This window comes from Phragmites australis, chromosome 20, assembly GCF_958298935.1.
Source record: "Phragmites australis chromosome 20, lpPhrAust1.1, whole genome shotgun sequence".
In the NCBI taxonomy this organism is placed as follows: domain Eukaryota; kingdom Viridiplantae; phylum Streptophyta; class Magnoliopsida; order Poales; family Poaceae; genus Phragmites; species Phragmites australis.
This window is the reverse complement of record NC_084940.1, coordinates 1,280,784-1,307,655: the sequence shown is the minus strand read 5'-3', so window position 1 is coordinate 1,307,655 and position 26,872 is coordinate 1,280,784. Positions and strand designations below refer to the sequence as shown.

General features: G+C 51.2%; 3 protein-coding genes and 1 pseudogene across 3 annotated transcripts; 2 read left to right on the top strand and 2 right to left on the bottom strand.

The window, feature by feature from the left end:
* Positions 1-4,239: 4,239 nt before the first annotated feature.
* Positions 4,240-8,545, bottom strand: LOC133901749 (uncharacterized). The gene is made up of 9 exons (XM_062343224.1): positions 7,913-8,545; positions 7,605-7,811; positions 7,267-7,482; positions 6,489-6,555; positions 6,254-6,400; positions 5,999-6,090; positions 5,355-5,540; positions 5,142-5,278; positions 4,240-4,850 (listed from the first exon to the last, which is right to left on the bottom strand). Exons 1-9 carry the CDS (start codon positions 8,441-8,443, stop codon positions 4,541-4,543), a joined length of 1,893 nt encoding a protein of 630 aa, XP_062199208.1. The 5' UTR covers positions 8,444-8,545; the 3' UTR covers positions 4,240-4,540.
* A 796-nt stretch (positions 8,546-9,341) lies between these two features.
* Positions 9,342-9,978, top strand: LOC133902306 (auxin-responsive protein SAUR36-like; annotated as a pseudogene).
* Positions 9,979-11,219: 1,241 nt separating this feature from the next.
* LOC133902304 (uncharacterized) lies at positions 11,220-13,248 on the top strand. The gene is made up of 3 exons (XM_062343906.1): positions 11,220-11,479; positions 11,545-12,450; positions 13,044-13,248. The coding sequence occupies exons 1-3, from the start codon at positions 11,220-11,222 to the stop codon at positions 13,246-13,248; spliced, it is 1,371 nt and encodes a 456-aa protein (XP_062199890.1).
* A 4,950-nt stretch (positions 13,249-18,198) lies between these two features.
* On the bottom strand, positions 18,199-19,321 carry LOC133902120 (uncharacterized). Its single transcript, XM_062343706.1, has 2 exons — positions 18,534-19,321; positions 18,199-18,443 (listed from the first exon to the last, which is right to left on the bottom strand). Exons 1-2 carry the CDS (start codon positions 19,230-19,232, stop codon positions 18,351-18,353), a joined length of 792 nt encoding a protein of 263 aa, XP_062199690.1. The 5' UTR covers positions 19,233-19,321; the 3' UTR covers positions 18,199-18,350.
* Positions 19,322-26,872: the final 7,551 nt, after the last annotated feature.

Sequence of the window (26,872 nt, the reverse complement as noted above, 5' to 3'; positions counted from 1 at the left end):
CATCCGCAGTGGAGAAGCCCCACTTCTTCCCAGCCGGCCGCAGCACGAAGAAGTGGCAGAATAGTGACACCGACGGCGGCACCCCGATGAACATCTCGCAGAACTTCCTCGGTCGACGCGAGCGCCAGGAGAATCTCCCTCGGTCCGCGCAGATGTTAGCAGTTGCCAGGCGCACTACCCTTGATCTGCGCAGTTGCCACGCGCGCCGCCTGCCTCGTTATCACGACCCTCGGAAGTTGGGCGGATGCGCGACCGTTCGGCTCCCCGTTGGGCCGTACCAGAAGCCTGGGCCGGAGAGGCCAGCGCCTGGGAGTACGCCACGTGGCGTCGTTGTTGGGTTCGGCCTCGATAACGACGAAGGCCCCATCCGTAGTCTCTGGGCCATCGCTTGCCAATGGGCCCGGGGGCTGCTGTCGATGAATTAGGAACCAGGGGTCCCCGAATCCTGAGGCCAGGTCAGCAATCCGCCACGCGGCGCCCTCCCGTGGGGATCATCTCCGCGAGGTACGAAAAGACTAAGTCCCGGGAGAGGGCGCTCGGGGCCATGAACAGTGGTCCCCGAGTACCCGAGTTCCCCGATGATCTGCGAAGACCAAGTGCCGGGAAGGGAGTGCGCGGGGTCATGAACAGTGGCCCCCAAGCACCCAAGTCCCCCGATGACCAGAAAAGCCAAGTACCGGGAAGGGTGTGCTCGGGGCCGCGAACAGTGGCCGCCGAGCACCCGAGTACCCCGAGGACCCAAGGAAGGTAGTTCCGGGAGAGAGTGCTCGGGGCTGCGAACAGCGGCCCCCGAGCACTCGGTTCCCCGAGGATCCGAACAGTCAATTCCGGGAGAGAGTGCTTGGGACCGCGAACAGTGGCCCCGAGCACTCGGTTCCCCGAGGACCAAGAGAGGGTATTTCCGGGAGAGAGTGCTCGGGGATGTGAACAGTGACCCCCGAGCACTCGGTTCCCCGACGGCCCAAGAAGTCCTTCGTCGGTGGCCCCCACAGGGGTCCAGCGGTGAGGTGTCAGCCAGAGAAAGGCCCAATGCCGCATTTAAGAGGGCGCGTGGTCTGTCACCTCCAACTGCTCCTGCCACGCGCGGTGTTAGTCCCTGCCGCATTCTGGCAGAAGGGCGTGGGGACATTTAATACGCGGGTCCCGTCCCGCGTCATCCGGCACGCCTCGGGATAACATCACGAGGCCCGAGGCGCTCCGCCTGCCGCCCTGCTGTGGCAGGCGTACAAGACCGAACGGGCACGCCGGGCCGCTCGGTGGCTGCCCGGTGGGCCCTCTCCGTGGCGCCCGTTACGGAACGCCATCATGGCGACCGAGACCGGGCGGAGAGCGCGTTTTCAACCCGCCGTCACTTCGCGCAGCAGCCCATAATGACCGCTTTTCCATTTATGGCGCCTTGGAACTCGTGCCCTCCCTTTCGGGGCACGCTACCGCCTACGGGTATTTAAGATAGCCGGCGGGCACGGACAAGAAGAGGACTCTCAGAAGCAAAAAGGCTCGGATACACATTCTCAGAGGCTGAGGAATCCAGAGCGAAGACAGAAGAACACCTTAGTACAAGCACCGAAGCTCTAGGATAGACAAACATTCTTGTAACTAGCAACATTCCTAAGAGACATTCTTAGGACATTTATAGCATCCACACATGAGTAGGGTATTACGCTCAGTGCGGCCCGAACCTGTCTAAAAATTTCTCCAGTGCATTTACTTCTTTCTGCATTAGATCATTCCATCCCACCTGCCATTGCATTTACACCCATTTATTTCTCCCGCAAACATATTCAGAATCATCCCTCGACCAAATCTCAAAAAGGGGTCCCTCCGGATCCCTGCGATAGGAGTTCACCCTCCGACAGTAGGGTTCAACATGTTGATTTGGAAGGCGTGGGTGCCGCCGAAGTGCAAATTTTTCACCTGGTTTGCCATCCAGGATAGGCTCTGGATCACAGATCACCTCGCCCGTAGGGCTTCGCCCTGCAATCCTATTTGCACATTGTGCAAGTGCTCTTGTGTGTCTTGTCTCCATTTGGTTCCGAAATGCTCCTTTACCAGGAGAGTTTGGCGGGGACTAGGCAGGAAGCTGAGGCAGCCGGCCATCCTTCTGGAAGCGTGGCCGCAGAGTCACTTCATTACTGGATGGTGGACTGCCATAACCCACTGCATCCCTTCCTCTTGGAAAGCCTTGAGGTTGTTGGCAATGCTTGTTTCTTGGGAGATCTTGAAAGAAAGAAACAGGCGCACCTTCAACAAAAAAGAGAAACCGGCCACGGAAATCTTGAGCGTTGTGCTCGACGAGGTGAGGAACTGAGCCTTTGCGGGGGCGAACCATTTAGGGTGCTTTTTGGTGAGATATTAGGGCACTCTCCTTTTCTATTTGGAGACCTCAACTACGACTGCGGGTGGGAAAGTCCCTTTTGCTCTTTTTTTTTACTTGTACTTTTGGCCCGTCGGGCCCTTCCTCTTTTTAATACATAATTGACAGCTCTTCTGCTGGTTGCGTTTAAAAAAATATATATTGCACGAAGGCAATGTTGGTGCAGCACGGTCGTACAGAAGCTTTGTCTGGCGGCGACCGACAGGCGGTTGGCTGGGAACACACATTGGGGCGGCGTTCCTCTTGTCAAACATATATATGTGCATGCCACCGCATCGATGTACGTCGACAAATTCGGGGATGCAACATGCTCGTCTCGTTCTTGTCCCCCATGTGCATTTCAAATGTCAGTCCATATCGCATCATTCATACATTGGCCTGGAATCGGTCATTTTTACTGCATTATCATTGAAACGAAAACATGATATGATCTCAGTTTATCTAGCCATTGTTATATTCCATTTTGAAGCCACAAGCTTCAGCCTATTGCTGCACCTCCCTCTTGTATCTCTCCTTGAGTGTCCTTTGCTCCGGTCCATGGAGCTTCCAAGAAAGGTGGTCAGTGAACCAAACACCGACCATGGCAGGTTCCAGTTTGCCGGCAGCACATAGGCGTAAAAATCCTAGAAATATTGGTGGAGATGCGTCGTGAAGCGCCACAACAACACACAAAGTTTCAGGATCAGATACAATCTCTAGAGGAGAAACAAACAAGCGAAATTTCAGTCAGGGGTGGTCGGTAAATGAAATAATGACCACCCTGTCAACAAGCACCCCCTCAACCTGGAGATTAGCGATGACTCAGGTGCGCAAAAATATGCAAAAATTCATGAAGACGGTGCATGGAGTGACACATCATCACACAAGAATTCAAACTGCACTACAATCTCTTGAGGGAGATATGAAAAGGTGAAATTTCTGGACGGGGTGGTCCGTAAATGAAACAACGACCACCCCTTGCCACCTTGGGCACAATTCGCCGCACCACGCCCTTGCCTAAGCCACCCAGGATCTCCCTCAGGTGCGTCGCTCCACCCTTTGAACCAGCACCATCACCTTCCTGCTCCCTCACTGCAACTCTGCACCCTCGCTGGGCTCAGGGCATGGTGCACGCTGATCTTACGCGAAGGGCCATGTCTGTGCAACCGTGCGGGAGCTTAGTCGGGCTGAGGGGAGTGCGCTGCGGTCCGGGGACAGGGAGGCAAAGAACATGTCGTCCAGGAACCACGTGCCTGGCGAGGACGCATATTGTGACCCTTGAGGTCCGCAGGCACATGAAGGACGATGCTGGTGGTGGGGCGATGACGTGCTTGGCTTGCGTTAACATGTGCATAATGGAACACCAACATCGATGGTGGGAGAAGCATTGGCAATTCTCCTTCATTTGTAGGGCTAGCAACGGGGCGAGCCAGGCCTGGTCCCTGTGGGTTTTACACCCAGTGGGGGCGGGGACAAATTTTGCCCCACGGGGGTTACGGGTCGAGACCCGAATTGAGTTCGGGTCGAGATCGGAGGTAGATATTCCCCTGTGGGCATCTAAAAAATCACACCAGCCCAGCCCACCTAACCCTAGCTACCTCAGCTCCTGCTGCCAGCGCCCAATCCACGTCGCCACACTACAGCCACTCCCGTTGTCACATGTGCCCGCCGCCGTCCGTGACCACCCTCACTCCCGCACACCCGCGGGTCCCCATCGGGTTTCGAGTCCCCGACGGGCTCGAGACCAGGTGTTTTTTCACCCATTAAGTGTTTCAGGGGCAGATCGGGTTATTTTTATTCGAGTTTCAGATCGGATGCGTTCTTACTGCACTCGCCCCAACGTATCCCATTGCCAGACTTGTTCATTTGCAGTTTTGCACTAAAGATACAAACAACTTTTCAACCATACAAACTTCCAATCTTCTCATACAACTCTTCCATGTTTCCAAACTCAGTAAGAAAAAACAAAATGATCTAGTGTGGCAGTGACTAACAAATCCATTAAGAAAAAATAGTCCCTACTTCTGCATGATGTATAGTATCAGGCATGAAGGATCACTGGTAATTACAGAATGGATCTGCATCCATCTGCAGATGAGTATAAAATAACACAAGCGGAGGAGCAGGCCCGATCCAGAGCAACAATTAGCTACGCATCAGGTAGTGCCATGGGCGTCTAATCGTCCATCAGAAAGATGAAGTAGACGAATATGTCACGTCTGAATCTCTAGCCGTCTCAGGCACGCCTTTGTTGGCGCCGCTAGAGGGATTGGCGACAGGAGACTCCTCAGCGTCGGCATCGGGCCATGTGGTTAATTCAGCAAATGAAAACTGGCTGCCAGCACCGAAGAATGATGCGAGTCGCATAACGCAACTTTGGGAGACCATGCTCTCTGGGTCAACTGACTCTGGCAAAGGAGGCATGCAGGTCGGGAGGAATTCCGCCTTATGGTTTGTTGGTTTGAACAGTGAATGGGCTGCTCGGCAGAAGATAAACCTGCAGAGACAATTGAATTGAGCTTTCTGCCAATAAAATAATTGCCAAGCTATCAGATATACGTATCAGGGCATCATTTATACAGCAGATAATTGGAAGATCAGCTCAACATCTTGCATTCCTGCAGAATGTGAACTAAGTAATAGCCTAACAAGAAACAAATCACAAGTGAGCATGGTATAGTTGATGTTCATTTGCAAGATCAATCATCCATGGTTCCATACAAAAAGCACTACACTTTTGATATGTTGATAATGAGTAGGGATTAGTAACAAGATATAACAAGCTCACCTGAGAAGCAGCCGTCTCAGGAGTGGATCGCCCAAAACTTCAACCCAAACAGGATGAAGTGAAGATGATGCAACCAAAGTCTTGGCCCATTCATTTAAGGACAATGACAGTAACTCCTCAGCTTTGTTATAAGCGTCCTACAAAATTCCATGTCAAGGCTTAAGACAATCTAATGCCTGAAGAAATTTATTAACAAACGCTAAAAACAAGTACCCTGTCAATATCCATCCCATTGTTGCCGATCAGAAAGCAGAAAGCTTGCAATGGAGCTGTGAGGAACATAGTAAATTGACTACCACTATGCCGACTAGAATCGCCACTGAATCCTGTCGCGGAAGATCGAGAACTTGGCGAAAGTAACATGGCAGCTGTCTCCCCCCTTTCAGCCCCATGAATAGACTGTGATTATAAAGAACAATTATGATTAACGGTACATGTCAGACACTCAGTACAGAAACACTGGCCGAATATCCCAATACACAGAGAGAAATGTGATGAACAGTAAACCGAGAAAAATAATTGCACAATGCACAACATCCCACAACAAATAAGGGTACAGAAGCCAGTGCCCTGTCAAGATCGAAATAAGAACCATAGATCATATTTGAACAAGCAACCAGTTAAATATTTTGAGGTAGAAGCATGAAATCGAGAAAAACTTCAAATCTGAACAAAACATCAAGATTTTGCACATCAGCTGGTTTATTTGCATATGACCCGAGCACTTGTGCTTTGCCTCAAGACTGCAAAATTTTGTACAAAGAATCGACCAAATGGATAGTCCACTCACAAGAGACTAGGAATTATAGTAGTGGTTGCTCAAGACTAGGAAGGGTAAAAGGATTAAACAAACCTGCCTTGAATGCATAGCTGACGCTACTGTCAACCACCAAAAAGAGGGGTCTTCTTGTAAATGGGATTAGATCACAAGGGTATATGCAGTTTGAACCTAGATGTTTCGAACATGTCAGAAACAATATACTTCTTACTAAAAAGAATATAATTCAAGTCTGCAAAAAGGAAACTTCAATCAACTCTAAGCCTTCAAAACAGATCTGTTATGCATAAGAAACTATCAAGGTAATCTCGTGAACTCAGCATCGAAACAATACCTTCAGTTTCACGGCAGCCTAACCAAAGGCCAGGTTCATTGTCTTCCTTTGAACTTGTACGGCTAGTATTGGATATATCAAACTTACTAAAGTTGCTCACAACCTTCTCGCCTGTATCAGGACAAAATCCAGAAGTTCCCACCTCACCTGAAAGATATTTGAATGTTTGCTGGAATGTCCTCCCGATACAGCATAGATAACTGACAACATTTAGTAAAAAAACTGGGGCACAAACCTGCAGCTGAAAGATATATTAACATCATCCCATTCGACGGAAGCTCCTCACATTTGGTGGCAAGGACCTGGATTTAAAAATGCATATTTTTATCAAATAAGTTCATTATTTTATATATGACTAAAAGGTCGAACAATAACAGCCGCATATAACTCTTTTCTCCTAAAAGAAAAGGACAAAAATAATGCACAAGCAAAGCTGAACCAGTCCGGCGAAAAGAACCGTGAACAGAGACCAAGTTCAATGTCCAAGGATTCTACGTTGTAGGGCTTTCTCAGAAAATTTCCAGCCCACTTATGTCATGAACTAATGGGTGCACAAAAGAAGCACCAACAAAAGAGCAGGAATATGGACCCATAAGAAATTGCACCAAGAAAGTGGAGGAATTCAGCAGCATTCCTTGTCGTCATGCTTACTCGTCTGATAATCTAGATCAGTTAGTGCATAGTACTATGTCTTGCAGGATTATCTATATTTTTAGTCCTCCTACTTTCCCATTTCCTATTATTACAAGCAACACAGAGTGGTTGTTACCCAGTTAAGCTGACTTGAATGCGCCAGTAAGTATTTGAACAGTTTTTCGCTCAGGACCAACCAATTACATGTATCCGAAAGCTCCCACATATAATGATGATTCAGATTGCAATGAACTGATGATTGTAATACTGGATACAGAGTGTTTACAATGGTGCACAAATAACATCGAGCCCTGCATACATTCACTAAGAAATAAGATAAAGACGATGCCAAATGAGAAAAAACTGACAGATGAACTTACCGTTAGGAAATGTGTCACCAAAGGGCGATATAGAATTGTCTTAAGTGGATTTGGAGGCAGCGCGGCATCTCTCAGATCTTTTAGGAGATTGGTATGATTTTGCCCGCTTTCGTCATGGGTACTGTAACCAGTGTTCAGCGCAAAAGAACCACATGGTTCCCATTCAAGGCATTGAAACATTCTGAATACATCTATGGTGACATCTGTAAATTTGACCTGGATGAACACACCACAGTGACGGTGTTTTCTCAGTTCTTTTTTTTTTTCTTTTTTCTTTTTTGCAAAAAGAAGAACAACGAAATATAAGTAGATGCGCGTGAAGAAGGGGGATGAGTTACCTCATTATGATAGTAGCTGCATAGTATGGCATCACTCAAGACGAGACCTCGCTTCTTGATGGTAGATGGTACAGTAGGAAGAGTGTCCGGAGGAGGATCGAATGCGTAGCTGTACCTGAGTGGCCTCATGTTCATAAAGGGGGAGTCAGCTCGCAGAAACCTCGCGATCTCTTGCACGACATGCTTCCACTCCTTGTATTCGGCTTCCTGCACCGCGCAACCAGCATGAGAGAGTCAGAATTGAATGAAATTAAGGAATCCCCAGATCGATGGTTAGTTGAAGTTGTAAGTCAAATTGTACCACGCACCTGGAGGACCTTTTTAGAGTCGTCGAGGAGCGCGCGGATGTCGGCGGCGAGGCGCGGGACAGTGTGGGCGCGCCTGGCGAGGAGGAGTGCGACGAGGAGGAACCTGGCGAGGAAGCGGAGGTGCTTAGCGGGGGCGAGGTGGTGGTCGGCGTCGAGGAAGTAGGCGCGGTCGAGGACGGCGTGGTAGAAGACGAATGCCTCGGAGAGGAGGGCGGTGTCGGCGGTGCGCTGGTACTGGGCGTAGTAGAGGTGGGCGATGCGGGCGGCGATCTCGCCGACCTGCCAGCGGCGGAGGCCGGCGTCGAGGAGGCGGTTGCGGTGCTCCTGCTGCATGCGCCAGAGCTGGGTGTAGATGCGGAAGGCCTTGGCGAACGCGTCGGGCTCCTGGCGGCCGAGGAGGGGGAGGTCGCGCACGCGGGCGAAGCGGCGGTCCGCCTTGTCCAGCAGCGACCAGAACTGCTCAGGAGACCAACCGCCGCCGGAGCCCTGGCCGCCTTGGCCTTGGCCTTGCTGCTGCGGCGACGACGCCATGGCGATCCCCTTCCTTCCTTCCTTCCTACCCCTTGTCTCGTCTTCGTCTTGGGGGAGTCGTCACGACTCGCGATTGCTCTTGTCCAGCGACTACAGTAGTCCAGCCCTCCACTCCACTATATTTATCCGAGCCCAGCCCAAAGACTACATTAGATGGGCTAGACTAGCTCATCTGGCCCACACTCAATTCTTTTCAACATTTTTTGTTTTTATATTTTTTAACTCCGAAAATTGCAAATATATAAGTCCGTTATAAAATTTTGCAACTCTATACTCCTACCTTCCACGCGTAAAAAAAAATAAAAATACAGAGTTCCAATACTTTCAAAATTCAAAACACTATCAAAATAGTCATGAAATTTTTTTTAAAAAATATGACAAAACTTTTAAAAAAATTGATATGTAAGATGAGAAATAAAAAAGAAAATTTTAGGGATGCTGAAATTTGTTTTTTTCTCATTGTACAAATAATTGTCTGGGTTAAAAAATAGAGCGCTAGATTATAGCATTCTCTACACCATAATTTTTTTTATAATTTTTCATGTCCATTTCGATTGTGTTTTAAATTTTAAGAGAATTAGAATGTTGTGTATTTATTAAACCATAATTTTGAGATCACTAGATTATAGCATCCTCTACACCATAATTATTTTTCAGAATTTTTCATGATTATCCCCGTAGTGTTTTGAATTTTGAGAGCATTAGAACACTGCATTTTTTTAATTGTCAGGCTGACATGTCACTTTTAACGGACGACAAGAGTATAGAGTTGCAAAATTTCAAAACGGACGTATATATTTATAATTTTTGAATTTTAAAATATATAAATAAAAAAATCCAATTCTTTTCCTTCGACAATTTGGCCCTGCTTCTATTTGAACTTTTCTTCATAAGAGAAATGCTGCCAAAGATTCTTCAGCAACTTTTGAGAAACAGAAAAATTATCTGCCACCAGCTTCTCTCACGCACTGGATTCTGCACAAGCCAACATAAGCGGCCTCCCAAAACCATCACACTTCATCCACAAACAAAACAAAAGCAGTCCAACTCAAAGCAGAGTTTTCAGATTCCACATTCCAGCAAAACAGAACCAGCCATCATCAGTGCAAAGAGAATTGCTCAACCCACAAAGAAGTGGCAAAGGATGGCAGCCATTGGAAGGAAGCGGTTGAGCATGAAATCATCAGAAGAAGCTGAAGGATGCTCCACAGCAGTGGCAGACAAAGGCCACTGCGCCATGTACACCGCCGATGGGAGGCGGTTCGAGGTGCCATTGGTGTACCTTGGCACGACAGTCTTCAGTGAGCTCCTGAGGATGTCTCAAGAGGAGTTTGGACTCACAGAGTGACGATGGCCGGATCACATTGCCATCTGATGCCACGGTGATGGTGTCTGTGATGTGCTTGCTTCGAAGAACTGCGTCAGAAGAGGTTGAGAATGCATTCCTGAGCTCCATGGCGATGCCATGCAATACAAGCTGTGTGGCGCCATCTATGGGTCTAGTCAGCCAGCAATTTGCTGTTTGCAGATCCTAATGTCATATATTTTGTACCATTGTACGTGAGGTAGTCCAGCATAGGTAGAAGGGAAAAGGGAAATTGTACACATTCTAAATCTGAATGAATTGGTTGGCACGGTTCAGCCGCCATTTCAGAAAATTGCTATTACACCCTTTCTACTCTTGCAAGGCTGCAATCTATCTAGCAGGAACCTGGCAATCTAGCACCTACACTAAAAATCCAGTGTTACCTTTTGTTTGCATTTATTTAAAGTTATATAATTGTTAAATAGATGTACATCATACAATCACAAATTAGCACTCACGAGTCACGAGCAGAGGATAAGCTTCTGTACAAAGGTGAAGAAAGGGAAGGTTGTCTGATGATACAAATTAAAGTAAGGGAAAGTAGAGCTATTGTATAAAAACAAGTGGCCATGTTGTCAAAATGTTTTACTAAGAATCTAAGGTTAAAAGCAAAATCATTGTTAATGTATGGCAGTCCGGGGCCTGCAAATGCTCAAGCCAATTTTGCCAGCATGAGCTCAGGATTTGCTCAGACTTACTTGCACTCACAGGCACAGCAATGAAACAATGAGTCTGCAGCTGGTTGAAGGACGGCAGGAAATTTCAGGAAGACACAAACAAATGGGTGCCACATGAGATGCTGCAAATCGAGCAGACCAGCAATCAGGCACTGCTTAGCCAGTTGCTTCTGGCCATGGGCTAACGGAATTATATTATAAGCAACTCCCTTTCAAGTACCAATTGGTTCGTACACGCGCAAATTCAATGAAGTACACGCCCTGCCTTCTTCTTACTTAGATCATCTCCAACAGAATCCTTAAAATTTCATCTTCTAAAATACTATTATAACATCCCCTATCACTATTGCAGCATCCCTCATTCCCTTCATCTCCAACAGAATCTCCTTTATTTCATCCTCTATCTTCTCTTTCCTATTTTGCAATATTTAACATCCGACTGACATAACCGCCGACGTAGCATCCCGTTTCACTGGTACGAAATAATTCAATTTTGTCATGGTCTACAATTGTAGTCCAGTTAATAAGCAGTACGATGTCATTGTTTTCGAACAACATAAATTATGGTGTCTTGCAGTAGAAGGAATCGTGCAAAGCAAGGAACAAGCAAGCTTGCGGCCGAAGCCTCCGACGAAGTGGCTTGTAAGGGAAGGAGCACAAGTGTCTTCCCTTGGAAGGTTCGGCCAGGCACTATATATAGGTGCAAGAGGGCCTCTCATTTGCAAGCCACGAAATGGAGCCTTGTGCAGCATGGAAACAGTACATGAGAGAGTTATGTTTCTCCACCGATTCGTCCGATGAGGAAGATGAGTTGGTCCTAGCGACGCTTACCGCATGGCATGCCGACGTCGAAGCTTCGCGCAGAGGGCCGTGGGGCGGCTCCGTCCCCGGGCACCGGCGCATACCTAGGAATCGGCTGGAGGGACACAATCGGTTGTACAATGACTACTTTGCTGAGTCCGCAGTGTACCCCGACTACATTTTTCGGCGCAGGTAACACTGTACGTTGGTGTACGTACGGGCAATGTATGAAGTACTACTGATCCGTTGCCGTGCAGGTTCAGGATGAAACGCGATCTGTACTGCAAGATTGTGAGGGAGGTTGAGGACCATGACCCGTGGTTCAAGCAAAGGAGGAACGCTGCCGGAGAGCTTGGGCTGTCACCCCTGCAAAAAGTAACTGCCGCTTTCCGTATGTTAGCTTACGATGCTCCTGCAGATTCTCTCGACGAGTGCCTCCGGCTAGGGGAGAGCACCATCATCGAGAGCATGCGGCGTTTCGTGCGTGCCATTGTCGAGGTGTTCGGTGACGAGTACCTCCGGGCTCCGAACGAGGAGGATACTGCTCGATTGCTGGATATGAACCAGCGTCGAGGGTTCCCCGGGATGCTTGGAAGCATCGATTGCATGCATTGGAGGTGGAAGAACTGTCCCACGGCGTGGTCCGGTTCGTTCAGGGGCCATGTCAATGCACCGACTATCATTCTAGAGGCCGTGGCGTCGCAGGACCTATGGATTTGGCATGCCTTCTTCGGAATGCCAGGTTCATTGAACGACATCAATGTGCTGCACCGGTCTCATCTCCTTGACAACCTTGCTGGGGGAGTAGCACCCAAGGTACACTACTCTATTAATGGCCACCATTACACGATGGGGTACTATCTTGCAGACGGGATCTATCCGGAGTGGGCGACATTTGTGAAGCCCATACCAGCTCCAGTAGGCCGGAAGCGTCAACACTTCATGGTGCAGCAGGCGGCTGCACGAAAGGATGTTGAGCGGGCATTTGGAGTGTTGCAGTCCAGGTTTCCCATAGTCCATGGAGCGGCGAGGTTGTGGGATCAAGAAACCCTCAGCGACGTAATGACGGCGTGTGTTATCATGCACAACATGATAATCGAGGATGAGAGACCGGGAGGGGCTCTCGAATACGTCTACGAGGGTTCGGGCGAGGACGCGGTGCCGTCTCACGAACCACCCCCCCCCCCCCACTTCAAGCATTTATGGAAATGTACGGGCAAATTAGAAGCCGATCAACGCATCATCAACTCCGTGACGACATAGTGGAGCACCTGTGGCAGATGCAAGGAGGACAGTAGACCTATTTCCATCGTGTAATGTGCTTAAATAAATGTAATATGGTTCGACGTAGTTATGTGTTGCATTTCATAGTGTAAAAATTTATGTCCAGGTATTGTAGATTCTGATGTGGCTTCCATGGTTTTATTTTGTCATAGGGTACTTTCAGCCACACTTAATAAGTGAACAATGTATGGTTAGATTCTTCCTCATAAACACATCCCTGAGCACTTGCATTTCACAGCTTCTCGTCGCAGTACGTACATAGTTCAAGCACCACGGCTGCTACTTGGTCCAGAAGTGCACATGCATACACGTATAGCAGCAAAATGCTAGTTCAAACTCGGTCCAGAAGTGCACATGCATACACGTATAGCAGCAAAATGATAGTTCCAACTTGGTCCAGAAGTGCACATGCATTCACGTATAGCAGCAAAATGACAGCAGGTACTTGGTCGAGAATTGAACCTGCATACAGGTATAGCAGCAAAATGGCAGCAGCTACTTCCAGGTACAGAATTAAACCTGCATACAGGTATAGCAACAAGTGCACATGCATACTTCCTGGTACGAAGCAGTTTCAGTACAGGCAGAACATAGAAATTGTTCAAGGTCCTATGGAATTGAACACAAAGTATGCCGTAGATGGAAAATTCTATCCTCAACAAATACAGCAACAATAAAGTACATAAAGGATACATAGTTTGCAAAAATGGGCAACAGGACTCAGGGGGTAGATTCAGCTCGGCGAGCAGCAATTATGCTTCGGCGGAGGCTCCTGTAATATGCCTGCTGGTCCTCGTCCATCTGCGAAATGTCCATGCTCATTATCTCCCTCTCCTCCCTGATCTTTTGCCTCTCCTCCTTGACCTTTTCCAGCTGCACACGCTCCTCCTCAAGGGGCAACCTCTGCTGCTCAATTCTCAACATCTCTGCAAAGCGATCAGCTCGTTCCTTCTCAAGTTTCTCCTTCACCGCAATTTGCCTGTCAAACATCTCAAGCACTGGTTTTGTTACCGAGGTAGATGAAGACAAACCGCGAGCGAGGTCCTTGGCCTTGTTGCGACCTGCTGGCCGATTCTGCCGGCTGCTCCCGCTGGTATGCGTGGCAGTCGCCCCTTCACCTTCGTTGCAGCCGGGGGAGGACTCTCCCTCCTGCGTAGATACCGGGGTTCCCTCTGCCCCAGTCTTCTGCTTCTTGCGAGACGACTCCGTTTGCCATTTAGGATGGTGACGTAACTCGACCCAGCAGGGCATCAATGTGAACTCCCTTTTCTCAACTGCCTGGAACATCTTACATGCAGCAGCAATCTGAAATGGGATGAAATCAGATTTAATTGAACGCATTGCATGAATTGAGACTACACATTTCAAAATAATGATGCTTACCGTGTCTGCCTCTGTCATCCCACTCCTCCTATTACGGAGGGCCTTAGCATAGTGGCCGCAGAATCGTTGCACCATGCCGTTGACGAAGGTCCACCTACCCTGAAGAGACTTCTTGTTCCGAGTGCTAGGGAAGTCCTTATGCTCGTGGAAAAATGACTTGATCCTCTGCCAGAAAGCCCCCATACTCTGGTTGCTCCCCACCACTAGATCCATACTCACGTTAAGCCACGACTTCACAAGATGAAGGTCCTCCTGGCTCGTGTAACTGCTTCCACGACCACCTGCCGCTGGCAACTCATTCTGTCCTTCCGGATGCTGATCTTGTGCCGAAGAAGGCTGCGTCCCGAAGAAGTCATCCTGGGTGGGCGCCACAACATCATCCCACGGAATGTCATCTTCATCACCCCGAAGAAATGGGGCGTACTCCATACTGCTCCTGCAATGTGTCAGAAAGGCGATGAAATACATGAACCAGGCACTTTATTTGACAAAGACAGTAGGCACTCTAAGTTAAGCAACAGATGATTAGATTATCTCAGTACAAACCATGAACTCGTTCGGCCAGTACAGAACACTATGTTTATTACCACTAACCGGACAACAATATACATAAAGCACTTCACTGCAGACTCCACGACCTATCGGATTCTACAGACATAGAGTCCACTGAATCTCCACACAATAGCTCATCGGCGCTCCAATCCACAGGAACAATGTCGTTGCAGTGGACGTCCTGTGAACCGGACCCTTCCTCGTCCAAAGTGCTGGTGGGTAACACTTGCTTGCGGTCGGCACCGGTCTGCAACGCATCTTCCACTTGGAAGACGAGCATCTCCAATTCCCCTACAATGTTCTCGACATGAAGGAGAGCTCGGTTCAGGTCGACATCGGCGGGGGTGCTCTCCATACTCAAGTTGTCTTTCACGACGTTCTTCAATTCCGCCGCCATTTGTTCAACTTGGTCCTGCATTTTTGAGACAAGAGCGGCAAGCGAAGCGGCGTCCATCTACAACCAATGAGAGCGATGGCTAAACTGAGAATCTATTATTATTACCTAACAATCATGCATACATTCTGTACATTTCACTTTCATGTAACTTTGTAGTTTGATTAAGGAGCAAAGGTGCACTGCGAGAAGAAGATGCCGCATATACTGACAATATATGTAAAATGCAGAAAATGAGATGTTGACTGTGATAACATGGTTGCACGAACTAATACACAACTGTAACATATGCCTTTGCAGCAAGGGTACCTTCAAATCAGCTGGTGGTTCTCATACATGTGCATCGTACAAGGTTACAGGTACAGCTACACTTTCCATAACTTGGACTGACCAATGAGCATAGCAAAAGCATGCATGTCAAACAAATTTATGGACTGAGCATGTGTCACTGACCACTACACAAGAAGAACATATAAATTATGTGGCACAAGTAGACCGTTTACATATACATGTTGTCAACACTGTGACGAGTTGTATGCAGGGGCAACTAGCATAGTGAACAACATTTCATTCAGGGACAGTACTGCATATATGGAACATGACACAAGGCAATTAAACACAAACAATGCGTACTGCATATATTGAACTTGCCAAGGAAACAAAACAGAAACAATGCCATGCCGTCCCAAGGCGTCCAAGTACATGTTTGCAACCATAGTGTACTACATATACATCATTTGGCAACGAAATAAAAGATGACCAACAAAGAAACTGCATACTGTGAAGTATACGTTGACAAGCACAGGAGTGACAACTAAAGTTTTCTGAATGCCTACTGCAAATCTAACATCCATACTCTCAAGTATACTTTGATTCATGCGGACACACCGCTACATAATTTGTCCAACCGAGGCACACATGGATCTGGACACCAAAGCTCTACTCCCACAAGCACAGGATTGAAGCCTACAATCTGTCAATCTGTGACGACGAACCCCAGCTAGAACCAAGCTTCATGGTGTGCTACTTCGTACCCAATCTACTCCCAAACTTTGATTCTACAGGCCGGTTGCCACCCAATCCCTAGCGCCGACAACACGACCACGCTCCCCCCGTCGGCCACCGCAAGTACTGGATCTAGAGGCCCGAGAACTTACGTTGCTGCCGACGTCGTTCTTGCTGCCGTCGCCGAGCCCACGGACGGCGGGGAAGATCCAAATGCCCCCGCCGGATCTGCTTCCGACGTCTCCTCCTCCGCAGGGACCGCCGCCGAGGCCCCCGATGTTCCGCGCGTCCGCCGGAGTCCCAACCCGCCCTCCTCACCGCCGCGCCTCGCTAGCTCCCCTTCCGCAGCTTCGCGGGAGCAGCCGCCCCCTCTCCTATCCGCTCGCGAAAATGCTTCCTGCAGAGCCATCTCCCTTTGCCGAATGTCTTCCCCACCCCGCATCCCTGTTGCACCGGATACGGACTCCGTTGGAGTCGTTTGTGGGTGCCCCGAACCGCAAGTCGACCGCAACAGTTCGATGCCGCACCAGATACGGACTCCGTTGGAGTCGGTCTTATGCACATGAACAAGTAATCTGAGCAAGTTCACTAGGTACTACGATTGAAGAGCCTATTGGATTTGGAGTTCTCACCGGAGTGTGGAGGAGACGGAGGAGCCAGATGAGGAAGTACACCGTGGGCGATATCCGGCGGGGAAGGGAGACGGGAGAGGTGGAGGAGGAGCGGAAATATCGTAACAATCTATCTCTAAAATTGGTTTATAGTTCAACCCACATATAAAGGCGTATCCATATATATAACATACATCTTCTACTTTTGTTCTCATTTTATATAAAAAATTTAATTTGAATGTGCTATATTTATAACGCAAAACTTTATAAGTTAGTCCTTACCTATTTCAACTACTAAAATGTACTAAACTCATCATACTGGAACACTTGTATTACATGAACTAAAATAAAAAATACTAATGGGCCGAGGTATTACACTCTCTCCTCTTCAAGACTGACGCCATCGGCAGCTTATTGCGTACACGGCAGATAAATGCACAGAATCTCCCTTTTGTGCCAAGGTCATGCCACATCCCCTTCACAGGCTGACACACATGCACTCGTGTAGCGAGAGTTAACTCTGATATTATCTTCAAAATTCGTTTACAGCCCACACCACCTGTACATATGTATGGTATATCTTTTAGACTTTCATCCTTATTTTGTCTAAAAGATTAACCCGAAGGTGCTATGTTTATAACGTGAATACTTATAAGCTGGTTTAACCTATCTAAACTATTAAAATGATAATAGACTCGTCCCATCGAAACATTTAACCCACATGTACTAAAATAAAAAAATACTAATAGATCAAGATATTACAAATATATTCGCCGTGACGTGGCGCCCGTCGCCATCGTCAGACACACATTACTGCAAGGATTTCTTCAAAGAAAAACATCACATATACGTCACCCACGGGCCATGGCCACGGAGCAGACGCGCGACGAGGACACGGGCTACACGAAGAGCCTGAGACAGCGAGCGGTCGGGAGAGGAGGACGTGTGCTTGGCTTTGATGGCGAGCAGCACGCGGTGCGATGCGTGCAGCACACGCGATTGCCCGGCGGGAGTTGGGGTTCGCACTCAGCCATGGGCGGTGGAGTTCGATCGGTAAGGCGTGCCAAGAAACGGGTGCCGGACTTACGTACACATGCACGGCCGTGGCACCCAGTGTCGATTCAGAGCCCTCCGGACGCTGCAACTGTCTCCTTCCCCAAAGGGTTGGTCGGCGAATGAAACAACGACCACCCCCGTCCACATTCGCGAGCCACGCCTCGCCACCGGGGTGCGCACCCTGAGCACGAGCCGCCCGGCCACTTTGTGGACAAAGCCGCCCAGGAGCTCACTCAGCCGTGCGACCCCGGCCCGTTCCATCGTGCATGCTTCATCGTTCTATCCAGCGCCTCCGCCTCCCTCACGGCGCAATAGGCCTGCACGCTTGCCGGGCTCAGGAGTCAGGAGGTGGTGCACGCTGATCTTACGCGCGCGGCGCCAGCACTGGAGCTTCGTCGGGACGTCAGGCGACGCGCTATTGGCAAGGATTAATAACTCTCAACGGAACACGTTTGTGCATGCACATCGGCGTCGCGCCGGCGTTCTTGCACGCCATGGACGTTTCAATTATCATACCATCATTTATGCATTGTCCCTAACCATTTTCGTAGTGGTTTTTGGCATTACTTCGAAGAATAACATCATTATATTATGAACTCTTCTATATCATATCATTGTAGCCTTGATCCATTTTATGTACAAATCGACACCGACAGCTAACTTTCTCTCGAGTTGATTGATCACACTAAGAACTTCGATCCCCACCGTTTCCATGACGACGTGTGACGCCCCGTCTTCTTCCTTGATGTGCACAATTACAATGTCTGTGATAGCTCACTCAACCATCAACCCTATCAATGGTGACTCCCCCGCTGAAGACATCCGTCAGCACTGTCGTGGACTCCAGCGACGCCTTCAGCAACATCACGGCCTGTCCAATGTCCATTTATCAAAACCTGTTACACACATGTGTGGCACGAAGAACGTGCACAGTGGACGTCCATGTAGCGCTATTCCCTACCTGTTTTGTGCCGAGGTCAACGATCATCTCCTCCAATGCGGAGCAGTCTTTGACGTTGAACTTCTTGAGCAGCATGATGGCGGAGATGGTTGACATGGGCTCGACGGTGAGGTCGTCCATGACCAGTAACGTCACCACATCCTTCACGTACCCGCCGAGGCCCTCCCCCGCCGCCTCCTGCGCCTGAGCCTGCGCCAGCTTCCCGTGCGCGTCCCCGGGCGTCCACTGCATCTCCACGGTCATCGGCTGCTGGCACCCCGGGCACGGCAGGCCCGACACGTCCGTCACGTACGTCGGGTTCCCGTTGCACGGGTACGAGTACGAGGGGCAGCGGAAATACCGCTTCGCAGGAGGAGGAGGCGGCGGCGGAAGCGCACCCTCACCGAGCAGCAGCGGGAGCGCGGCTGATGGCAGCGTGGGGCTGAGGAGGGCATCGCGGTTGGGGGAGGCGGAGACGAAGAAGGCGTCGTCCAGGGATCGCGCGCCCGCGTAGAGCGTGCCCAGGCACCCCGGCGCGGGGGCGTCGTGCTTGGCCAGAACGCGCGCCGCGAGGCCCACGGGCACACGCAGGAGGCCGATGAGAAAGTCCACCGCGTCCTTGCGCGCCTCCGCGTACAGCACGCGCCGCGAACGCTTGTCTACCAGCAGCTTCAGCTGCGGGCCGGCGGCCGGCGCCAGCTTCGTGTCTTTCGCCGCCATGTCGGTCTGGTTGATCTGGAGTAGAGCACTTTATTTGCTACTACGTGGTGCTTACTACAAGAACTTTTCCGACGTAAATGTGCGTGGCTGGAAGGTTGAGAGCGTTGCGACTACTTATAACGTAGCGTTTGGTTGCAAGACTTGCCGTGCATGGAGAAGAAAATTGCTTCTCCGGACGAGGGAAGGCTTGGTATATTTGAGGTTAAAGTATGCTGCTTTCACCTGAGGGTTTGGTAGTTTGATAACGTTGCCGTGAGATCCTGGCACAAGATGTTCTTTCCGTAATGCCATGCATGTCCATGGGCAAGCTAGTGTCGGAGACCATCCAGTTGTGTAGTCAAAAAAAGAAAGCATGAAATTTGATCATTTGCCACTTGAGTTGGACTACTAGCAATGAACAACTACTGTGCCATTTCACAATATGCCGCTTGGATCTGATTACTGGCAATGAGCAATTAGTCCTACGACACACGAGTCATGTTCAGTTCAGCAGATGTGACCAATCAGTCTCAACAAGATAAGCAAAACTGTGGAGACAGTGAAGAGGGCCAGATCAATTCATTAGGAACATATACAAAAACTAAAACAGGCAGCAGAATACAAGATCAGCTTACATTCCACTGCGACTGAAGGTAATTGTCGAATGTTGACCAATACATTCAACGACAAAAAAAGCAGCAGCGGCAGGAGCAGGAATTCAGTCACTTGCTGCTGAACTCAGCCTTGTAGTATAAACATGAACAAGCGCACAACTAACCAGAAAACTACAGGGGAAACTACAAGCTGTTATGTTCAGATCAGATGCCATCCATTAATTGTAAGTAGAGATGCATGTTTTCCGCAAGAGAAATACTCAAATTTCTCTGCGTATGACAGAATTGAGTGCCAGTATACAAATGTATACGAGTAAATAAATGAAACACACAAGAACACAAACTAAAAAGAAAACTTGTATTCTTTATCCATCCCTGGGAATTTACAAGTCTTCTCTTCTTACATAGATCCCTGTATGGCGTCTTAATAAACAGACGATTGCATAATTCCTAAATCCTAGAGTCTCGTAAGAACTCTAGTTAATTACGTCCGTAGGTCTGAGCTTACGGATCACCTCCGATTAAGCTACGTCAAAAGTCGTCGATCTCAAGTCTCTTGTCCTGTACTCCATAGATGTATGATGTCTTGCATGAGATAAAAAAAATGCTAGGCTCGTAATTCTGGTGAGCAACTTGAACATCACATCTTTGCTCAGCTTTGTTAGTGGCGGAGTTCATAATAAAGCCTGATAAAAAAATATTCGGCCTCGACAGTCATGAACAGAAGGTGTCCAGCCTCGTCGGTCAAGACATATACTGGTTTCCGGCCTCATCGGTCACGGAAAGCAAACAAGACTTCATAATGAGACACCTATCTTGATGACACAGAGAATGGGCATGGTGAGTTGATAGTATCAAGGGGGGCACGCTCATGCAAGCCTGGGACTTCAGCTTACTTGTGCTTTTGAGATCAGTGCGACACTTAGTTGGGCGCCTATTTGGTTCTCTTTAATGGCATACAAGTGTGTACTCAGGTGCTAGTCTTGCCATATATGAAAGCATGGTGATGCTTTGAATTCTTCACGGCTGCCGCCCGTGAATGGACTAGAAATATTACGTAATATAATGTAGGCAGGCAAGTGTGCTAGCTCTACCCCTGAAAGTGCTAGTGTTGCGCACGGGTCAAATCACATCGATAAAATGCTTCTGTGTCTCAATACGGCACATTACCGATTAACTTACCATTTGACCCAAAATTTATGAGAGAGTTGTAGATATATTCCGTGTGCATCTCTAATTTTAGAGATCAACTCCCCCTCTATAACAGCACAGATCGGGTAGTCTATTTTGCAACACAGCTTAGTCTGTTCACTATGAAGTTCTGAACAAATCGCTTGGGTGCCTTCCCATGCTCCAAATTGAATCAAAATTGTGAGAACAATTCTGGGTGAGCACACTACACCACAGAAAGGTTTGGGCGTCATTTGCCTCTGAGTGTCGAACTTGCGTACAATATTTGCAATGGTACTTCTATGCTACAAGTCCTGCAGTCCCGCTACTTGCATTACACTGACATCAGTGCATGCATGCTTGCCCCTTTACTCAGCTCTACGGCATCGCCATGAGGCATACTTAACATGTCATTGCCCTTGACAGATTCTATAGCATCATCATTTTGATCTCATACTGATCATGAGTTTTTTTTTCTTTTATTGCGAATGGAGCGTTCTGCCTCCCGTACCACAAGGCCATAGATCATGAGCCGATCCCAACCAATCATACCACTTTCCAACCACTCATACCACAAACCCATAGATGATACATTGATCCCATGCCATCACACCGCTTTCCACATCATCTGTATGTACCACAGACCCATGGATCATACACTGATCCCCACCAAACATGCCGCTTTCCATACCATTCGTATCGCCAACCCATGGATCACACGCCAATCTCCACCATCGTACCACCTTTCAAACCATCTGTCTCTACCATATAGACCCACGGATCATATACCTGTCGCTTTCCGTACCATCGCACCGCCAACCCATGGATTATGACCCGATCCTCATCATCGTACCACCTTTCAAACCATCTGTCTCTACCACAGACCCACGGATCATATACCGATCCCCACCAACATGCCGCCTTCCAGCCATCAGTACCGCCAACCCAAGGATCATAAGCCGATCCCCACCATCGTACCACCTTTCAAACCATCTGTCTCTACCACAGACCCACGGATCATATACCGATCCCCACCAACATGTCGCTGTCGGTGTATCAGGAACCGGGGGTCCCTGAGTCCCGAGGCCAGGCCAGCCGTCCGTCACGCGTCACCATCCCGCAGACCTCGCGGGATGAGAAAAATTTGAGTTCCGGGAGAAGGTGCTCGGGGCCACGTCCTCTGGTCTCCGAGCACCCTAGTTCCCCGATGACCCGCAGAGTCCAAGTACCGGGGAGAAAGTGCTCGGGGAGGTGCCCGGTCGCCCCCGATCACCCTAGTCCCCGACGATCAGAAGAGCTAGATTCCCGGAGAGAGTGCTCGGGGCTGCACGTGGCAGCCCCCGAGCACTCGGTTCCCCGAACGGTCAGTGCAAAAGTGCTCGGGAGAGAGTGCTCAGGGTTGCACGTGGCAGCCCCCGAGCACTCGGTTCCCCGAAGGTACGTGCGGGAGTGCTCGGGAGAGAGTGCCCGGGGAGGTCAACAGTACCCCCGAGCACTCGGTTCTCCGACGACCCAGGGAGGCCCCCGAGGGGCCCACCGATGAAGTGTCTGCCCGTCAGAAGTCCAAGGCCGCATTAAATGGGCACGCGTGGCCTGACATATCCAACTGCTCCCGCCGCAGCGTCAGCTCCTGCCGCAGCGTCAGCTCCTGCCATGCTTTGGCGGAGGGGCGTGGGGCTATTAATTGCGCGGGTCCTGTCCCGTATCTCCCGTTGGGTCTTGAGATAGCATTGTCAGGATCAAGGTGTTCCGCCTACCGCCCTGCCGTAGCAGATGAACAAGACAGGACGGGCACGCCGGGTGCCTCTGTTGCTGCCCGGTGGACCCTCTCAACGGCGCCCGTTGACAGGGCGTCCACAGTGACGAGTGACTAGACGCGCGCCGCGCTTTTTTCCACCGCCCCTATCACTTCGTCCAGAGGAAATGATGACGCATTTCTCAGTCGTGGCGTCTTGGCACTTGTGCCCCTTCCTTCCCGTTCGGGGTATGTCGTAGCCGGCGAATGCATAAAAGAGTCGACACACCGGAGGGACAAGGAGGAAGGCGGAGAGGAGGAAAAACAGAGAAGACGAACCCCACAACGAACCAAGCCAACAAACGAAGACATTGTGAGCTAGCCTGAGCAGAGCTTCTGCCGAGAAACAAAGAGCCTCAAGCTTTTAGTTAGACACGATATTCTTGTAACCAGATACATCCTCCGGGGATTTCCCTCAGGACAGTTAATTCATACATACAGGAGTAGGGTATTACGCCCCCGTGCGGCCCGAACCTGTCTAAACTCCGGTGCATTTATTCCTCTTTGCACTAGGTCAATCATCCCCCACCACCGGCCGTCGCATCTACATCCACTTCCATTTATTTCTCCGACGAACTTATTCAGGATCATCCCCCCGGCCGAATCTCTAAAAAGGGGTCTCTCGGGATCCCTGCGATAGGAGTTAATCCTCCGACAGCTGGCGCGCCAGGTAGGGGGGAATATCCCTGAATCTGTTTGTTTGTTTCTTCCACAGGAAAGAATGGCCGGTGGACACCGCCTCCAGCGTTCCGACTCCACGTCTAGCGAGGAAATGCGGCCCGCCGCACCGGAGGTCCTCGCCGCTGCTGCGTCCCAGCAGCAGCCGCAGTCTGCACGTACGGTTTTCCCCTCTAGAGGGGACCAAGGCGCTGGGCCCAGCAGGGCCGCCGTCGCCGCCGTCGGTGCGCCGTCCGACCCCCGTCAGGTGGTCGAAACTCCGGCCGCTAGGTCCGCCCCTGGACAGCGCCGGGTGCCACTTCGGCGTAGAATCGCTTTCAGCGAGGCCGGCCCGGGGAGCGCGCTGCTTGCGGCGCATGCCCTCCTCAGGCATCCGCCTGTCCAGGCGACGCCGAACACCCCGGAGGGTCGCTGGATTCAGGAAGTCGCCGCCCTGGTCGGCACTGCTCGCCACCAGGTGCTGGCCGGCAGTTCTCGCGCCACCACCCAGCATGGCGCCATCCGAACCGGCCCATCAACGGGCAACGTTCGCGCAGGCCGGGGGGCCTCCAGGCAGAGCCCCACCCTCGAGCGCCAGCGAGAGACCCGGCAGGGGGCCGAGGCTGAGGACCAAGCTTCCTCTTTTCCGGCCCCTGGTCGCCAGGATTCCTGGCTCACCGGCGTTCGCCACCAGGGGGCGCCGCTCGCGCCACGGGGTACGGCACCGGCTGCCGTGCCTTCTCCAGCGATCTTCGACGGGTCAAATGGCCCTCCAAGTTCCGCCCTGAGCTGCCGGAGAAGTACGACGGGTCCATCGACCCCGTCGAGTTCCTCCAAATATACACTACGGCCGTCCAGGCGGCTGGAGGCAGTGAGAAGGTGATGGCGAATTATTTCCATGTTGCCTTGAGGGGCTCTGCCCGTTCTTGGCTCATGAACTTACCCCCAGGGTCTATTAGCTCCTGGGATGATCTCTGCCACCAGTTTGTGGCTAACTTTCAGGGCACGTTCACACCCCCCGGCCTGGAGTGCGACCTCCACGCCGTCAAGCAACAAGAGGGGGAGACGCTGCGATGCTTCATCCAGCGTTTCAGCCAGGTCCGCAACACCATTCCGCGGATAGCACCCCACGCTGTCATCGTCGCCTTCCGGCAGGGCGTCCGCGACGAGCGGATGCTCAAAAAGCTAGGAATGCACGAAATCGAAACCCCTGCGGAGCTCTTCGCACTGGCCGACAAGTGTGCCAAGGCGGCGGAGGCCCGGGCGTGGCATGCTCCACGCCCCACCGCCGACCAGCCGAGTTCTTCCCGTTCCGACAGGCAGGAAAAGAAGAAGAGAAGGAAGCGCGAAGCCGCTCCAGTCGAGCCAGCCCAGGGCCCTGCCCATAGGGCAGCCCAAGGGCCCGACCGCCGGCAAGAACGCCAGCCAGCCGCCGAAAGGCGGCCTGCGCCCGCAAGGGCCCCGGCCAGGGCCCCGGCTCCCGCAAGGGCGTCAGCTCCCGCGAGAGCCCCGGCGCCCGCCCGTGCTCCTGCTCCAGCGAGGGTCCCCGCTCCCGCGGGGCCCGAGCCAGGCAAATGGTGCCCCATACACCAGACCAGATGGCACGACCTCACGGAATGTCGTACGGTCAAAGGTCTCGTCGAGCAGCGCCAGCGGGAGCGCGACGAGTCCCGCGGGGGAGGCGCCGAAGAGGCCGCCCCCGGTAATGCCGAGCTCGGCTTCCAGGAACCCGAGCATACTGTCGCCTTCATCGACGGAGGCGCTTACATGCCTTCCTCGCGGCGTGGCATCAAGACCATGCGACACGAGTTGTGCTCGGCAACCCCGAGCGAAGAGGCCGCCAGGCCCCTGAAGTGGTTGGATGCTCCGATCACGTTCAGCATAGCTGACCACCCCCTCAGTACTGCAGCCGTGGGGCGACTACCCTTGGTGGTGTCCCCCACCATCTGCAATGTCAAGGTCGGCAGGGTGCTGATCGATGGGGGTGCAGGCCTCAACCTCCTCTCCAAGGAGGCTTTTGAAAAACTGCAGGTGTCCTCCAGGCGCCTAAAGCCGTCGCTTCCGTTCTGCGGAGTGACGCCCGGGCACTCCCTGCCCCTCGGGCAGGTCGAGCTGCCCGTAACCTTCGGGAGTTGGGACAACTTCCGCACGGAGAACGTCCTCTTCGACGTCGCGGAGCTCCCCCTCCCCTACAACGCCATCCTCGGGCGTCCGGCGCTCGCCAAATTCATGATGGCCGCGCATTACGCGTATCTCACGGTTAAGATGCCGGGCCCAGCAGGCCCCATCTCCGTGATTGCCGACTCCGGCGGTGCCGTCTCCTGCACCGAGCAGTCGTACATGGCTCTGGTTTCAGCGCAGGTCGAGGTCGAAGGCTGCACAGGGGGCCCGGGACCCTCTTCATCCAAACCCCGACTCGCCGCCGATGCCTCTGTTCCTACGAAGGAGGTCGTGGTGGGCGAAGACGCTTCCCAGGTCGTCCGAATCGGCGGCGACCTAGGCGGCAAATAGGAAGGCGCGCTCGTCACCTTCCTCTGGGCTAACGCTGACATGTTTGCATGGCAACCGTCCGACATGCCCGGGATCCTTAGGGAGGTGATTGAGCACCACTTGGCTGTGCGTCCGGACGCAAGCCCGGTGAAGCAGAAGGTCCGGCGGCAGGCACCTGAGCGCCAGGAATTCATCCGGGAGTAGGTCAGCAAGCTCCTTGACGCCAGATTTATCCGAGAGGTCCTCCACCCAGACTGGCTGGCAAATCCAGTTATCGTCCCGAAGGCCAACGGCAAGCTTCGCATGTGTGTGGACTACACCGACCTAAATAAGATGCAAATTCCGGGTATCACCAGCGCTGCGTCCCGGCACGGTCCTTTGAGGTGGGGGACCTAGTTCTCCGACGCGTCCAGTCGCGCGAAGGAAAGAATAAGCTGTCCCCTATGTGGGAGGGTCCCTTCACCGTGATCGGAGTCCCGCGAGAAGGTTCTTTCAGATTGGCGGCAGAAGACGGGCAACCGCTCCCCAACCCATGGAACATCGAGCACTTGCGCAGGTTCTACCCGTAGATGGCTGTGCTCGCGGCTCAGGTCAACCAGGTCGGGGGCTTCCCCCTCGCCCAAGTTGACCGGGGGCTACCACTAGCTGGGTAAGTCACCCAACTTTGTAAAATTTGTCAATTCAATGCGAACTTTAATGTGCAATCATATGTCAATTTCTTTTTTCTGGATTCCATATGTTTAATCTGTCTGGTGAGATGCTCGGTTGTGCGAGAAATGTTCGCTCTCTCATTTTTTCCCCGCTGATAAAAGAATCCCGATCGGTAGGCGCGCGGGCAGCTGCCGCTGACTTATGTCCGATGTGGTAGGCCGTGGCGTTCGGTGTCGTGACTGATCTCCGGGCACTACCGAGTCCCTGGGTGCTCTGGGTAATCC

Coding starts and splice junctions, on each gene's coding strand:
- LOC133902304 (XM_062343906.1), top strand. CDS start 11,220: ATGGAGCCTTGTGCAGCATGGAAACAGTACATGAGAGAGTTATGTTTC. Junction 11,480..11,544: donor GACTACATTTTTCGGCGCAG/GTAACACTGTAC, acceptor GTTGCCGTGCAG/GTTCAGGATGAAACGCGATC. Junction 12,451..13,043: donor TCGGGCGAGGACGCGGTGCC/GTCTCACGAACC, acceptor ACCTGCATACAG/GTATAGCAGCAAAATGGCAG.
- LOC133901749 (XM_062343224.1), bottom strand. CDS start 8,443: ATGGCGTCGTCGCCGCAGCAGCAAGGCCAAGGCCAAGGCGGCCAGGGC. Junction 6,556..7,266: donor TGGTGACACATTTCCTAACG/GTAAGTTCATCT, acceptor TTTTAAATCCAG/GTCCTTGCCACCAAATGTGA. Junction 5,541..5,998: donor GCGTCAGCTATGCATTCAAG/GCAGGTTTGTTT, acceptor TTATAATCACAG/TCTATTCATGGGGCTGAAAG.
- LOC133902120 (XM_062343706.1), bottom strand. CDS start 19,232: ATGGCGGCGAAAGACACGAAGCTGGCGCCGGCCGCCGGCCCGCAGCTG. Junction 18,444..18,533: donor TTGACCTCGGCACAAAACAG/GTAGGGAATAGC, acceptor GACATTGGACAG/GCCGTGATGTTGCTGAAGGC.